We start from the raw sequence: 13,256 nt of genomic DNA, 5'->3' as shown, positions 1-13,256 counted from the left end.
ACTCCTTATTTCAGTGTATTTTTCTTACAGCAACAGGAGAAAAGGACATTTTTAATTGGCTGAGGACCTCTGGCATTAAAACTATTTTAATTACTTGTTTCTAAACATAGAATACAAATAGAATTTACTTAATGCTTTATTAAATCTTGCTGCAATATTGAAATTTTCCATTTAGCCTAAACACATTTTTACAGACTAAAAAAGACGAAATAAAATTGAAGGGCAAGGAACCCCACGCTCTTTATTATACTCATCTTTTTTTAGGTTGACAAAATTAAAACAACACCCACATAAAATTTAGTTGCCAAAATCATTCCACTTCGTTCTGTGAGTCAAAGAAGGCAAAATACATCATTCCCACCTCCAGGTCAGCTGCTCAACCATTTATTTTTTATTTTTTTAATTTTTGCCCAAGGGTGACTGCTATACCCATCTCTGCCCAGAAGAGGAGCCAGTGAGAAGACCTGGGTGTTAGGGACCTTGCTGAACACGTTGTGCCCAGACGCCTAACCTTACCGAATTTCAAGAGCACTAAGGAATGTGCTGGATCAGACACTGGGGAGGTGCTTTTTTGCATAATTACCACAATTTTCTGGTAGGAGGCTGCCTCGGGCCCCCTGTGGCTATGCACTCTAGGGCTTCAGGTCTCTTCTACAAAGATTTTGCTTAATTAACTAAGAGAAAATATATTTAAGAACAATGGGTGAAAAGCACTTGGGTAAGAGAGGGGCTGCATGCGAGGTTGCATTTAAACCACTCGTGTAGACCGCAGGGAGGTGGTTCCCCAGCTGCAGCCCAAGCACCTTTTGCAGTGGATCATACGGTAGGTATGTGGCTGGGCGCAGGCCTGGGAGCTGCCTGCCGAAGATGACTGATACTGCAAGTGGAATTCACCGAAGAAAGCTGTAGGCTTGCACCACAAGGCATGATTTATCACTGTGTTATTTTAGGTGTATGCTCATTAAGTTACAACAGGCATCAGGCTGGAGTGAGGTCTGCTGTGTACTCCTGAGTTTGCCACTTATCCCACCCAAAGTGTTTGCAAAAACGTAGCAGGCAGGGGAGGAAAGCAGACCTCTGCTTGAATGTAGCTCCAGAAGGCAACAACAGCAGTGAGGATAGGGTGGCATGGACCAGGGTGGATAATGGGGCCTTGGCTACAAACCCTTGCTGGAGTCCCGCTGCTATGCCCCACTGCCCTTAATAGTGCAAAGCTTCCATGGATGTGCCTGCTGACACTACAAATAAATCTTCATTTATCAAGAGATACACAAATACCTGTAGGCAAGTGTTGAGTGAACCTGACCCCTGCTTGATATTAAAGATGTTAATGGCCAATTGTTGGAACTGGCAGGGCAGTGAAGATACAGCAGATTGAGTTATGAGTTAATCAGTTTTGATCCAGTCACTCTTTGCTGCTAATCAAATCATGCTGTTTAGTTCAGCTTTGTTTTGGAGAGTATCTACTCACTTGTGCCAACGCAGTTCTACTGGAGCACAAAGAATATACTAACTCAGATCAGCTTTTGCAGCGAAGGCAAGCTCTAGAATGCTTACACAGTGCAGAAGTCTTTGCTGAAGAGTTGTACAACAAAGTACGTTTTGTCCCCTTTGTGAAGACTGTATCATTATTTTGTTTCCTGTTACAAAGAGTAGCTGATACAGGGAAAACAGCAATCTTCCAATTAGTGTGGAGTACTGCATTTTTTAGGTGAGGAGTACAAGCATATGAGAATTGCTTCAGTTGGTATTTTGTGACTGGGGGCTTGCAGGGCTCTGTAGGGGCTGTTTGTGTTGTGCTGTGCAGGATGAGTTCAGGCCTCACACCAGCCACACCATGTACAACTTCCTCTAAACTGCTGTTTTAGAAGTAACTTTTTTTTTTTTTTTTTAAGGTATTTGAAGTGCCAGAGTGTCTCCTGGGAACATATTATTTTCATAGGGAGATTTCCTAACATTTTATTTCTTGACGTATTTTTAAATTACAGTTGCCTAAAAGGCATGGTACCAAATCATTCACGCCTCCTCCAGTACATTCCCAGTGTCTTCAAGTGGCTGTTCTCGTAAGAAGGAAAGTGCTTGGTTTTGGTACATGACTATGAAAGCGGAACATGATATAAATAAGTAGATGACTCGAGTGTACCCAGGCTTTTTTAACCTGACAGTTCCTGATTTGTGTCAGCGTTCACGTGGGCTCTTCCTGCTCTTCTGACTGTTGTACATCCTTTATGCTGCTATAGCTGCCAAAGCCTTGACTCAAATGATCATTTTGAGGGCAAAGTCTGCAAAAGCTGTCTCTTTCAGATAACTGTGAGCATGGTTTACATGCCGGTTATTTGCATTTTAGGTTACCTGGCCAATTGATGCATGTGCGGGTGATGTAAACTGAGATTAAAAAAGGGCCCAAAGTAGACTATGTCATGCATATGTTGTGCATGCACCTAAGGGGGTTATCTTTGCTCGAAATTTCGAAGCGGGGAGGCGAGGAGGTGGTGTGAAGCTGAACACCTCACGCTCCCAAGGCTTGCAACATGGGTTCTGTGGCACTCATGGCTGGCCGCCATTCTTGTGGCATCTGCTCCGCGGTGGTGCCACCACCCGCTCCCACCCAGCGTGGTGAGCGCTGCCCTTGCATGAAGGAGGGCGAGCTGTGAGCCGCTCCCTCCCCCTGCTGACAAAGGGATTCCCCAAAAAAAACCAACAAAACCCTTTGCGGCCTTCCATGCGCAAACCCCGCACAAAAAAACTACAACTCCCATGAAGCTCCGCGCGCGGCGAGCGCCGCCATCTCCCCTCTCACCCTCCGCCGCAGGGAAGGAGCGGGCGCGGAAGGGGGCGGGCTGCGCGGCGCGGCGCTCCCCCTCCCTCCCCTCCCCTCCCCTCCCCTCGCTCCCCTCCCCTCCCTCCCGCCCCGCCCCCCCCGCCGTGTGTCGGTTCCGGGCGCCCGCCGCCATTTAGCGCCCAGACGGCCCCGGGGCAGCTCCGCTCCGCGCCCCGCCGCCTCTCGGCTCGGCTCGGCTCGGGGCTCACCTGCGGCGGCCGGGCGGCTCTGCGGTGAGGGCGGCAGGGCCGGGAGGAGGAGGAGGAGGAGGAGGAGGAGGAAGAGGAAGGAGGAGAGCGGGAGGGCTCCGGGCTCGGCCCCGGGCTCGTCTCGGGGCTCCCCGCGAGGCCGCCGCCGTTGTGGAGCGCGGCCTGGCGCGGGCGGAGGCTGTGGAGCGGCGGGCGGAGGCCGCGGCCGCCATGGGCGCCGCTGCGAGGCGGGGCTGAGCCCCGCGGCTCGGGGTTTTTTTTGTGTTTTTCTTTTTTTTTTTTTTTTTTTTTCCTCCCCACCTCCCCTTCCCCCTTTTTCCGCCCCCGGTGCCCCATGTCGGCCCCGCTGCCCGGCGCCCCGCCGCACGATGGATGCCGGCGCTGAGCGGGGCCGCACCCCGCCGCCTCCCAGCCCCGCCGTGAGGAGCCCCCGGGGCCCTCCTCCTCCTCCTCTTCCTCCTCCTCTCCCCTCGCAGCTCCCTCGGCGGCGGCCCGGCCCGCCCGCCGCTCGCTGAGCGGCCTCGGCCCCTCTCCCCCTTCCCCCCTTCTCCCCCTTCGTGCCCCCTTCCCCCTCGGCCATGTCGGGGGGCGCCGCCGAGAGCGGTCCCCCGGCCCCCCGCTTCCTGGCGCCGCCGCCGCCGCCGCCCAAGAACGGCTCCAGCTCGGACAGCTCCGTCGGGGAGAAGCTGGGCGCCGCCGAGCACGGAGCCCCCGGGGCCGGCGGGGCCGGCGGCGGCGGAGCGGGGAGCGGAGGCCGGAGCGAGGAGTACCGGCGGCGCCGCCACACCATGGACAAGGACAGCCGGGGGGCGGCCGCCACCGAGCACCGCTTCTTCCGCCGGAGCGTCATCTGCGACTCCAACGCCACGGCCTTGGAGCTGCCCAGCCTGCAGCCCGCCGCCCCCTCGGCCCCCGTGTCGGGAGGCAGCGCCGCTCCCTCCGTGTCGCCCCCCGAGTGCGCCGGCCGGACCTCCGGCATCGCCGCCGCCGCCGCCCAGCCCAGCTCGCTGCTGCAGCAGCAGCAGCCGCCGCCTGCCCCGCTCCCCGGGGAAGGACAGTGCCCGCAGGAGCCCCCCGCCGCCAAGGATGCCGCCCCGCTGCTGCCCAAAGAGGAGGAGGACGAGGCCGCCGCGCTGCCCCCCAGCAGCGCCGCCGGCAGCGCCTCGGCTGCCAGCCGCGAGTTCGAGGAGCGGAGGACGCAGCAGGAGGACATCGAGGAGCTGGAGACCAAGGCGGTGGGCATCTCCCCCGACGGCCGCTTCCTCAAGTTCGACATCGAGATCGGAAGAGGCTCTTTCAAGACCGTGTACAAAGGGCTGGATACGGACACCACTGTGGAAGTCGCCTGGTGCGAGCTACAGGTAATGTAAATAAAAATTCGGCATCGCCAAAGCGTGCTCCGTCTCCCAGGTGCTCGGCTGCATGCTTGACAACGACAAAATCCATTGATTTTTGAGGTCTGCTTGACTTAGGCGGGGAGCTGCAGACCTCAGCTGAGCCTCTCCTGTGGAAGAAAGGTGGTGCAGCCTTTCCTCAGAGTCTGAATAATTTGTTTAGCTTTTTATCTTCAGAAAATACATTGCAAAATGTTATAAGAAATATAATTCTATTTTACACCCACAAAATAAAACTTGGAGGATCGTAGAAATACTTGCACATAGCATCAGGGAGGCAGAAGAAGAATGTGTCTGTTGCAATGTAAAGAAATGTCCACTTGAGCTAGAATTAATTTTTCACAATTTCTTTAGGTGCTTTTCTTAGAAAAATATTAACGTGTAAATTTCACAGATACTTAATGTGCCTGTGGCAGGGGATCCTTGTAGGAGGTAACCTTAGGATATACCCAGAGTCATGTAGTTCATCACCTTTAGTTTTGCAAGTTACTGTTTCATTCTAAGATGTAGGGTTCTTGCTCAATACAGGTACAAGGAGGAAAATAATCATCTCTTTTCTGAAGCTTTGCAAAACCTGAAGTTTAAAGTTTGCAAGTGACTAGTGGATCAAACTGAGTAAGAAGCTGTTCTTCTACCAAGTTTCTAGCCAGAGCAGAGCCAGCGTTCTGCAGAAGCCCAGCCTGATGATGACAAGAACACCCTTATTTCGTGCGAGTCAGAGCTTGTGTAACTGAGAGGCAGGTTGCTGTGCAACAACCTTAAAAGAAGTGGGAAGAGCTGGAGTACCAGGAACAACTACCTGGTGCAGTATTTGGCTTTCGAAGCCTCAGTGTTAAATTAAAAGGATAGCGCTTGTTTTTAGGGTGGCTTCAGTGCAATCTATAGGGAGACTCATGTAATGTGGCCTTATTATTGTGTGTGTTCTCATGCAATTTAGGGCAGACAAAAGAGCATTGGGTCAAAATCCCAGGATGTTCTGAGCAGGCTCTAAGCAGGTAGCTCAGTGGGGTGAAGTGTGGTACTAGGCCAAAACTTTGTTACCCTCAAAAGCAATTCTGTGTCTGTTCCAGTGAAACAGACAGAATATATTAAAAGATCTCTGTTTGTATTGATACTTGCTTTTGGATGATTGCTCAAGCATTTCAGCAATACCTTGGTTGATTATTATATTGTTGCCCTTATTTCCACAGTCAGTGAGTGTAGAATCAACTTCAGTTTTCGCTGAGACACTTCAGCACGCACTTTTCCTACATGCTAGTTATGTTCTTGCTGTGGTGGTCCTTTGAGCATTAATTTTAAATAAAAAGTGCTAGGCTCTGCTTAAGCTTTTCATATGCAGTTTGACCTGAGAGGAGATTAGTAATCCACCAAAATGATATGACTTTTATTTGAAATCATAATCTTTGCAGTTCTGGAGTTCTGTGACTTTAACCCCTGGGTCTGTTTTCATCTTTACAGCGTACTTACTGATCAGAAACTAATGTCAGCTTGGCATCAGTCGCTTTCAACTAACACTACCTCTGAAGTGTCCTAGGCATCTTCAGTACTATGCAAGCATTGCCTAAAGAAGCACCTTCTTTGAAGTAACTTAATAAAGAAGTTTGTTTTTAGGGACTGTGTAGCAGAGCTTTCAGCTGATTGAAGAACTGAATAATTTAAGTGACAGTGAGGCTGCAAAAAGCTCAAATGAAAATGTTTCTAGGGGGGAAATATTTGGTGTTTTGCTTGGAGACTAAGTATATTAGAGTACCTTCTGGCTTAAGTTACTTTGAAGGCGGTAGCTTTTCTCTCATAAGGAGAGTGCATACAAAATGCCTCTTTGAAACATGAATACAAGTTTTATAGCTGTTAAAGTGTTTGCCAGAGGAGCTAGACTGTACAGTTAGTAGAATATTTTAAGATAAAGTCCTGTTTTATTGTTTGCATCTAGAAATAAAAGGAGGAACTTGGGAGTTGTTGGTGTGATGGGTACATCCTCTCCTTTTTATCTAGGAAAACTGTAACTGTTGACAGGGTGATGAAATGCCTTATGCATGACTTGTATCAAAATAAAATCTAGATTCACAAAAATAGACAAACTTAAATGTCATACTGGCTTTCCAGAATGCCATGGCTCAAGGATGGGTGAGCCTTCAAAGCCTGTTTATTTTATGTTGGAAACGTGAATTGCTTTCTTTGAATGACTCTTCCATGCTATATTATAGCAGCCATAACTGACTTTTGTTTATTTTTAATTGCCTTGAAGTGTGTTCTTTACCAATAAAGCATCTTTTCTTACCAGGGTTTATGCTAGCAAGCATAGGCATCCGTAGGCATCCCACCTCTCCAGAGCCTTCTACAGTACAACTGTAGCGCTGTCAGGATGAGGCTGCTTGGCAGGATTATGCAGGTTGAGTTGTCCCTCTCTGGGCTTGCCCGAAGTTGATAGAGGTATATCACAGTTCTCTGGAAGTATGTTCTTTTCAGGCTTTTCTAGCACACCTTGATTTGCTTCAGTTTCTTTAAGTTCTCTGCTGTTTGGAAGGCAGGAATATGCCAGCCGCTTTCAGTTCAGGTGAATTAGCATTTAAACATTGGAGCAAATCTTGTAGTAGGAACCTTGTGGATCAAGGACAGCATAGAACAACTTGTAGTGGTCTCTGGCAGAATGACTATAATGATGGACAATGTAACTGGATCTAACTTTTGTGTATGTGTTCTCCAGAGATAAAGGATAAAATCAGAGTGTCAATATCCATCTCACCAAAAAGGAGTTTGGGCGCTGTGTACCACATGCAGCTCAGGTTCCCAAGTTGATGATTCCCTGGATTATATTGCTCCATATCCAAAAGCAGGCTTTTCAGTGGCACTCTAATGCCCCTTATGCTTGATGTACTGAACTGTGGTGGAAATAGGAGAGAATGAACTTTTGGGGTTAGCTTTATGGTGTTAGTGCCTTCAGCATGGGAGGTCCTGGCCAAGGCTTAATTTTCCTCCATTTGAGGAAGATGGGAAGGCTTGACTTGAAGGAATTAAGTGTTTAAAGGTTGCTCATAGATGTCTAATAAAATTCTAAGGAAGGTATGAGTGATAGACAATCCTAGTTTAAATTTAGCTGTCTGTATTACCAGATTGTGGCTGAACCCAGTTTAAATACTGGATGCAGATATTCAAATTTGAAATACAGCCCTGCATGGAGAGGAGCATGGCGGAGCTGTGAAGAGCTCAGCAGGAACTGCTTAGGGCCAGTGCTCAGCTTCAGTTGCTGCAAGGAAAATTTGAAGGCTCACACTGAATTAACATACTTTTATTCCCATTGTATATGTTCATCTTGGCTCTAGTTATTCTGAGTCAAGTGTGCCTCCTACTGTTGTCATTAGCACATCTCATAAATTTAGTGAAGTAGTAGTTAAGATTCCTGCTTTAATGGTCTTTAAGTAGGCAGAAGCAGGCAAAAGTGCTTATTGCCACTGTTCCCATTTAATTTAAAATCTCTTCCTGTACAATTGTGTTGCTCTTCAGTCTTTAAAAAGTTACACTTCTGAGCAGTGAGCCACCTTATACCTCTATACAGCTCAGGTAATATGGCTAAAATGTGCTGCCTCTTCCTGTTGTATTATCTGTGTTAAGTAATAGGCTTATGCCAAAGGTGGTAGTCACGTAGCTGACCGTAAAAGTCAAATCTTAGGCGTAATGTGTCATTCTCTGAGGCTCTATTTCAGTTTGAGTCAGTGTTAAACTAAAGGTGGTCACCTAACCTCTGGTTCACAGAGCAATACAGGCCAGTCCAGTCACTGGCTGGACTGCAAAACTTTGTGCAGAATTACTGCGCTGGGTGCTGTCAATCAAATACTTAACTCTTAAGTATGGGAGGAGAATTGAGCTCTTTTTTGAACTGTGTATTTGTCAGGGATTTGAAGTCTTGCCTTCTTTCATTTGGACAGGGTTTCCTTTTAAAGGAAACATGATCTAGAAATTGTTCCTAGAATGGTATTTACATTGGTTGAAAACACTGCTGGTGTAAACTGCATGTGTAGAACTGCACTGCTTGTCTGGTAAGTGCTGTATCACTCCTGTCCCTTGTATTCATGAACTGTATCTGGTGCCTGACCAGCCTTCCCTTCTCTGAGAGGAAATACATCTTGCTGATGTCTCTACCATTCTTACTCCATCATCAGAGCAGCATTAGTCAGGTTGCTGTGCTTAATGCTGGGTGCCTGAGCTGCTGGGGGGGAAAGGAGGCCGAGTGCTGGCTGCCTTAGGCAAGGCAGAGCTGCTGAAGCTAGGCAGTGAGTTTGAAAGGTGAATGGTACAAGGAGTTATGTTGTGCTAGATATACTTTGAAGGGAAGCCAAATGTGAATTTGGTTACCTTTAGTTATGAATCTTCTGGGTAATAAACTAGTGGAGGGTACAAGAACCACAATTCTGTTGCAGACTGTAAGTTACAGATTGAGCATCATGTATGAAATGTCCTGGCTTACCAGTGGAGTTTTCCATAGGCAAGAGCTATGAAAACCAGTTGAGAACAAACATAACTGAATGTGAACCATGAGATTGTTAGTGCAGTCTGGTAGGAATGATAATGCAGCTGCTCGTCACTCTTTATTACAGGAAGTAGTGAGGTGCTGAATAATATTTCCATATGTCAGATTTTTTTTTTTGACTGTAGCAATGTGCAAAAGTTAACTTAAGCAACTTCCTGTATTTTGAGCTTATATATGAGGTACATCTTCACTTCTAGTGACACTTTAGTTTTAATTCTACCCATTTTTATTTCTTAGTTACGGCTATACTTAGAAATGAGTTTTATTTGTGCAGACAATGACGGAATATAGCCTCTGTACTCAGGAGGCTCCACTTGACTGCAGGCTCACCATGAGCAGTATCAGCTTACTGATAGAATAATTCTTTAAAAAAAAAAAAAAAAAATCTCTTTGCTTTCTCAACTGGTTGAGCTGGGAATGTTTCAGAAGCTGCATGTTTGTCTGACAACCAAAAAAGGTCTTGTATCACATAACTGTGGCATCCTGTAGTCTTTTTTTTAAGCTGGTTGCATATTGCTCACTGGCCAGCCTGAGTGCAGAGATGCTAGCTGTGATGCACATGTAGCTGCATTAAAACAAAATGGAAAACGAGATCAAAACCTCTGTGCAGTGAGAGGAAGCTGAGAAGTGTGAACCTGGAAGTCATCTGACTGTTGACATGCTACTAGAAAACAACTACATTCTGCTTGTGGAGGAATAGTCAACAGCCTGAAATAAATGTGCATTCCTTGACAATTGTGACTGTGCTCTAGTTCTGAATATTTTATATTTAACAAAACTGTTGCTGAAACAGTTCAAACTTGAATCTAATCCAGTATTGTGACTCCTCTTCCTACCCTGTACTTCTAATCAGTGTTTAAAATACTCCAGTGGTCTGTGAGCATAACTGTTATATGCTTCTGTTACAGTCATTGTAATGTATCCTGTTCATTACTACTTGTGCTAGATGTGTGATTGTTGTAAATATTCATAAACGAAGGTACATGACAATTCCTGTGAATATCATTGGGGCTTTGCAGAGCTAAGAAGAGAGGAGCTAATAAAGTCCAAACCACTGAAAGCAAAAGCTGTAAAACTATGACACTTTCAGGTTACACTGGATTTCATTAAGTCTGCACATTTAGAGAGCTTGAAGTCTTCTGCAATCAACTCTAAATTTATTTGCAGCTGTTTTTCCCTGCTGTGGCACAGAACAAGTTACTGGTACTTACTGCCTTCACGTCTCAGATTTGAAAACTCCTCCTTTAGCTAAAGAACAAAACCAGCCATATTCCTGAGTGTTTGTGCTGTAATTGATACAATTGACAAGTTGATAAATGACATGGGAAAGGAGCCAGACTAATTACCTGCAGAAATCTAAACAGTGGACAGACTCCTTCAGACTTCACAAAGGTGACCCTGAAAAGAGAGAAGGGGGCTTTAAAGTGCATTCTGGAGCTGCAGCTGTTAGGAGACCTCTACTTAGGAAAATAATCTTACCTCAAAGGGATATCACTTTTAGGGGATGGCTGTGGTTCAATTTATTGCTGGCTGCTTGCGAGACAATAACTACAACCAGCTATGTACCTTCTGAAAAATGCAGTGTTTCTTAGGGAAATGTCATGTTTGTCAGTTCATGTGCGTTGGAGAGCTGTGGAACTAATGCTCTTAAAGAAGATTTGTTTTGGGCTGCTGTGGCTTAAAATAAAAACTTGGCTCTGTAACTAATTTTTGAGGGCTAAAGGGAAAATATTGGGGCCATAATCCATCTTTGAAAGTGGGGAGGGAACCTGCTAAAGCTCCCTGGAGACATCCTGTGTAGGGTCCTTTGAGAGCTGTCTAGCAGAGTAATAAATAAAACAAGCAGTAACAGATCTGGTTGTCTCCATGGATGCAGTGCCTGGTGCAGCGCAGCTTCAGTACTTCTTGGTTAGTAACTTCCCTCAGGGCCACATGTCCTCTTTCTCATTTTGTTGTTTTGTTTCATACCAGCGGCTTGTTAAACAGCACAGCTCCAGCTGTTACCCGGCTTCTCCATGCTGGATGTGACAAAGCCTGTGCTAAGCAGGGGCAGCCGTGGTGCTTCCTGTCATGCATGTCTTCAGAAACTTTCACATCCTGTAAAGACTAGCAACTTTTCAGAGATTACTAACTATTTCTCCTGAATCACAACTGAGTTGAAATAAAAGCCAAGTACTTTTATGTTCCGCTCCTCAGATTCACATTTTTAAGCTTGTCTTGATCTGGAGGACTATAAACTGTTGAAAAAGGGAAATGCAGACATAATGGCTGTAATGTTTGGGCTTTAAGAGGAATAATAAATGCCACGCAAGTTTGCAGCTGGGCATAAGACTTTCTCTTGGCAGAGCATGTGCTTTTTTAATAGCAGATGGTACTGAGTTACTATTCTTGACTCTTAAACTTTAAATAACGATTCCATGGTTTTAACTTGATCATGATGTGCATGTACAATGTCTGGAAGAACATTCCTGCAGTGTATTTAATACACAATTCCTCCTCTAAATAGCAGGATTTATTGTGCTGCTTGAAAATTGAGTTCTTGGAGGAGTTGAGGGCTTTTACCTAATCTGGGGCATCTGAAAGTCTCTTCAAGTGAGGTGTGAAAATTCTTGTCCTAACCAATGAGACTCAACTCACACCGGCACTTGTAAGTGTTGTGTAGGCTGCTTGCAGTCCCCAAGGCTTTCTTCTAAATGCTTTTGAGAACAGTTTAGGTTCTGTACCGAAACTTAAACAGGGTTCAGATGTCTATGGTCAAGATACTACGAGCATCCTCTTTCTACTTTACCTGTAGTTTCCACAGCATGTTTAGGAATTTCCAAAAAACTTAGAAATGTCATGTGTGGGTTTGGTTGCAAGTTCTAAAAAATTCCCTCATTATTCCCTTTGGGAAAGCAGGAGAGGTGATGAGGATTGAATCTGTGGCCTCAGGCAATAGGCACTTGAGGTCAGCTTTGAGAAAGGCAGTTTGCTCACTTCCTTGTTTTATGGGCACAACCTACAGGCTACTCCCGAACTCCCAATTTACAAAGGACAGACTGCGTGTTAATAATGTCGTAGGTCGTGTGATGCTCTCCTCTTACCCTAAAAGGTGATGCTCACGACAAGATCATCACAGATGTTGTTAAATATTTTTTTTTTTTAATAATTCAGAACAAAATGGGAGGGAATGCAGTGAGCAGAAGCATTCAGATTCATTTTTAAACGTACTTCTGAACATCATTTCGGTTGTCATTTTCACCTGGTGATGACACATGCATTACGCACATCCAGATTGTTCTAAAGCGCTTCCAGATTTGCCTGGGTAATTCCCAGCAGCACTGCATTTTACGTTGCCTGAATCACGGGCAATTTAACATACTTATTTTTTTGGCAAAGGAAATTGCAGCTTGGTCAAAATTGTACTTGTGTTGGGGTTTTCTTTGTCTTCCGGATTCAGTTTAAGAATTGCTCACCTAAAGTGATAAGCACTTTTCACAAGAATAATGCCTTCTAAATCCTTCTAAATCACTCAGGCAGAGAAACTTACAACCTTTAGATTTATCACTGTAGGTCTAAGCAGAATCTTTGGGGCTGCTACCTGCATACTTGCTCAGAATGTAGAAATCTTGCAAAAAGCTTGATGCTTGATGGCCATCTGTGCTTTAGACAAAATACCTATGAGTTCTCAAGCAATGTCAGCGACCCTGGACCTGACTGGGTGTTTTAATGTAGGTTCCTTTTTCTTTTTGTACTTGGCGTGCCCAAGAATGTGGCACTGAAATCATCCGGTCTATGATTTGTCATAGTCTGAGCAGCAATTCTCTGAAGTTACCTGTTTGCAGGACGAGATCGGTATGGTGGTTTTCAAGTCTCATTTCTGCAGTGGTTGGCAGGGTTCCTCCGAGCATGTTACCAGTAAGATTTAAATCAAAGGGGAGACTTTGACAACTGATAACTTGTGATGTGGATGCTGTGTTTCGAGCCATATTCCAGAATGCTTTGGATCCTGTCACCTTTGTTAATAAGAGGTCGTGGATAGAAGCTTTTGATGGCCACCTACCGCACTGTGTTTTATTTTTTTTTTTGTAGGACAGCAGATGGTATGGAAAACAAGCTTTGTTAGACTCCTTATTCAAGCTTAGTGGTTTCTGTTTAGTTCTCCCAGATCATCTATTTTATCTGCATGGTTTCAGCCATTCCTAACTTCGTGGCATCAGTGGCTGGAGATGGTGGGTTCTGATAGCAGATTTGGGGGCTAGCGAGAGAAAGCAAGCAAATACAGATGGAAAAAAAAAACACAACACTCTCATTTAAGTGACTGCGGG

The 13,256-nt window shown here is 45.8% G+C and overlaps 1 protein-coding gene across 8 annotated transcripts in view; it reads left to right on the top strand.

Moving 5' to 3' along the window:
* Positions 1–3,066: 3,066 nt before the first annotated feature.
* The window catches only part of LOC309877587 (serine/threonine-protein kinase WNK1-like), a 106,488-nt gene continuing 96,298 nt past the window's right edge, over positions 3,067–13,256 (top strand). For 3 of the 8 annotated variants that reach the window (XM_082759065.1, XM_082759062.1, XM_082759061.1), the window contains exon 1: positions 3,067–4,391. In XM_082759065.1, the coding sequence (XP_082615191.1) occupies positions 3,609–4,391 (783 nt within the window). In that variant the 5' untranslated portion in view covers positions 3,067–3,608. The remainder of the gene's footprint in view (positions 4,392–13,256) is intronic. The other 5 variants (XM_082759068.1, XM_082759067.1, XM_082759066.1 and 2 more) reach the window with 2 other exon arrangements.

Source organism: Aythya marila, assembly GCF_965140915.1.
Source record: "Aythya marila genome assembly, chromosome: 1".
Taxonomy (NCBI): domain Eukaryota; kingdom Metazoa; phylum Chordata; class Aves; order Anseriformes; family Anatidae; genus Aythya; species Aythya marila.
Note: the sequence above shows the minus strand (reverse complement) of the source record. Positions and strands in the feature narration are given on the sequence as shown.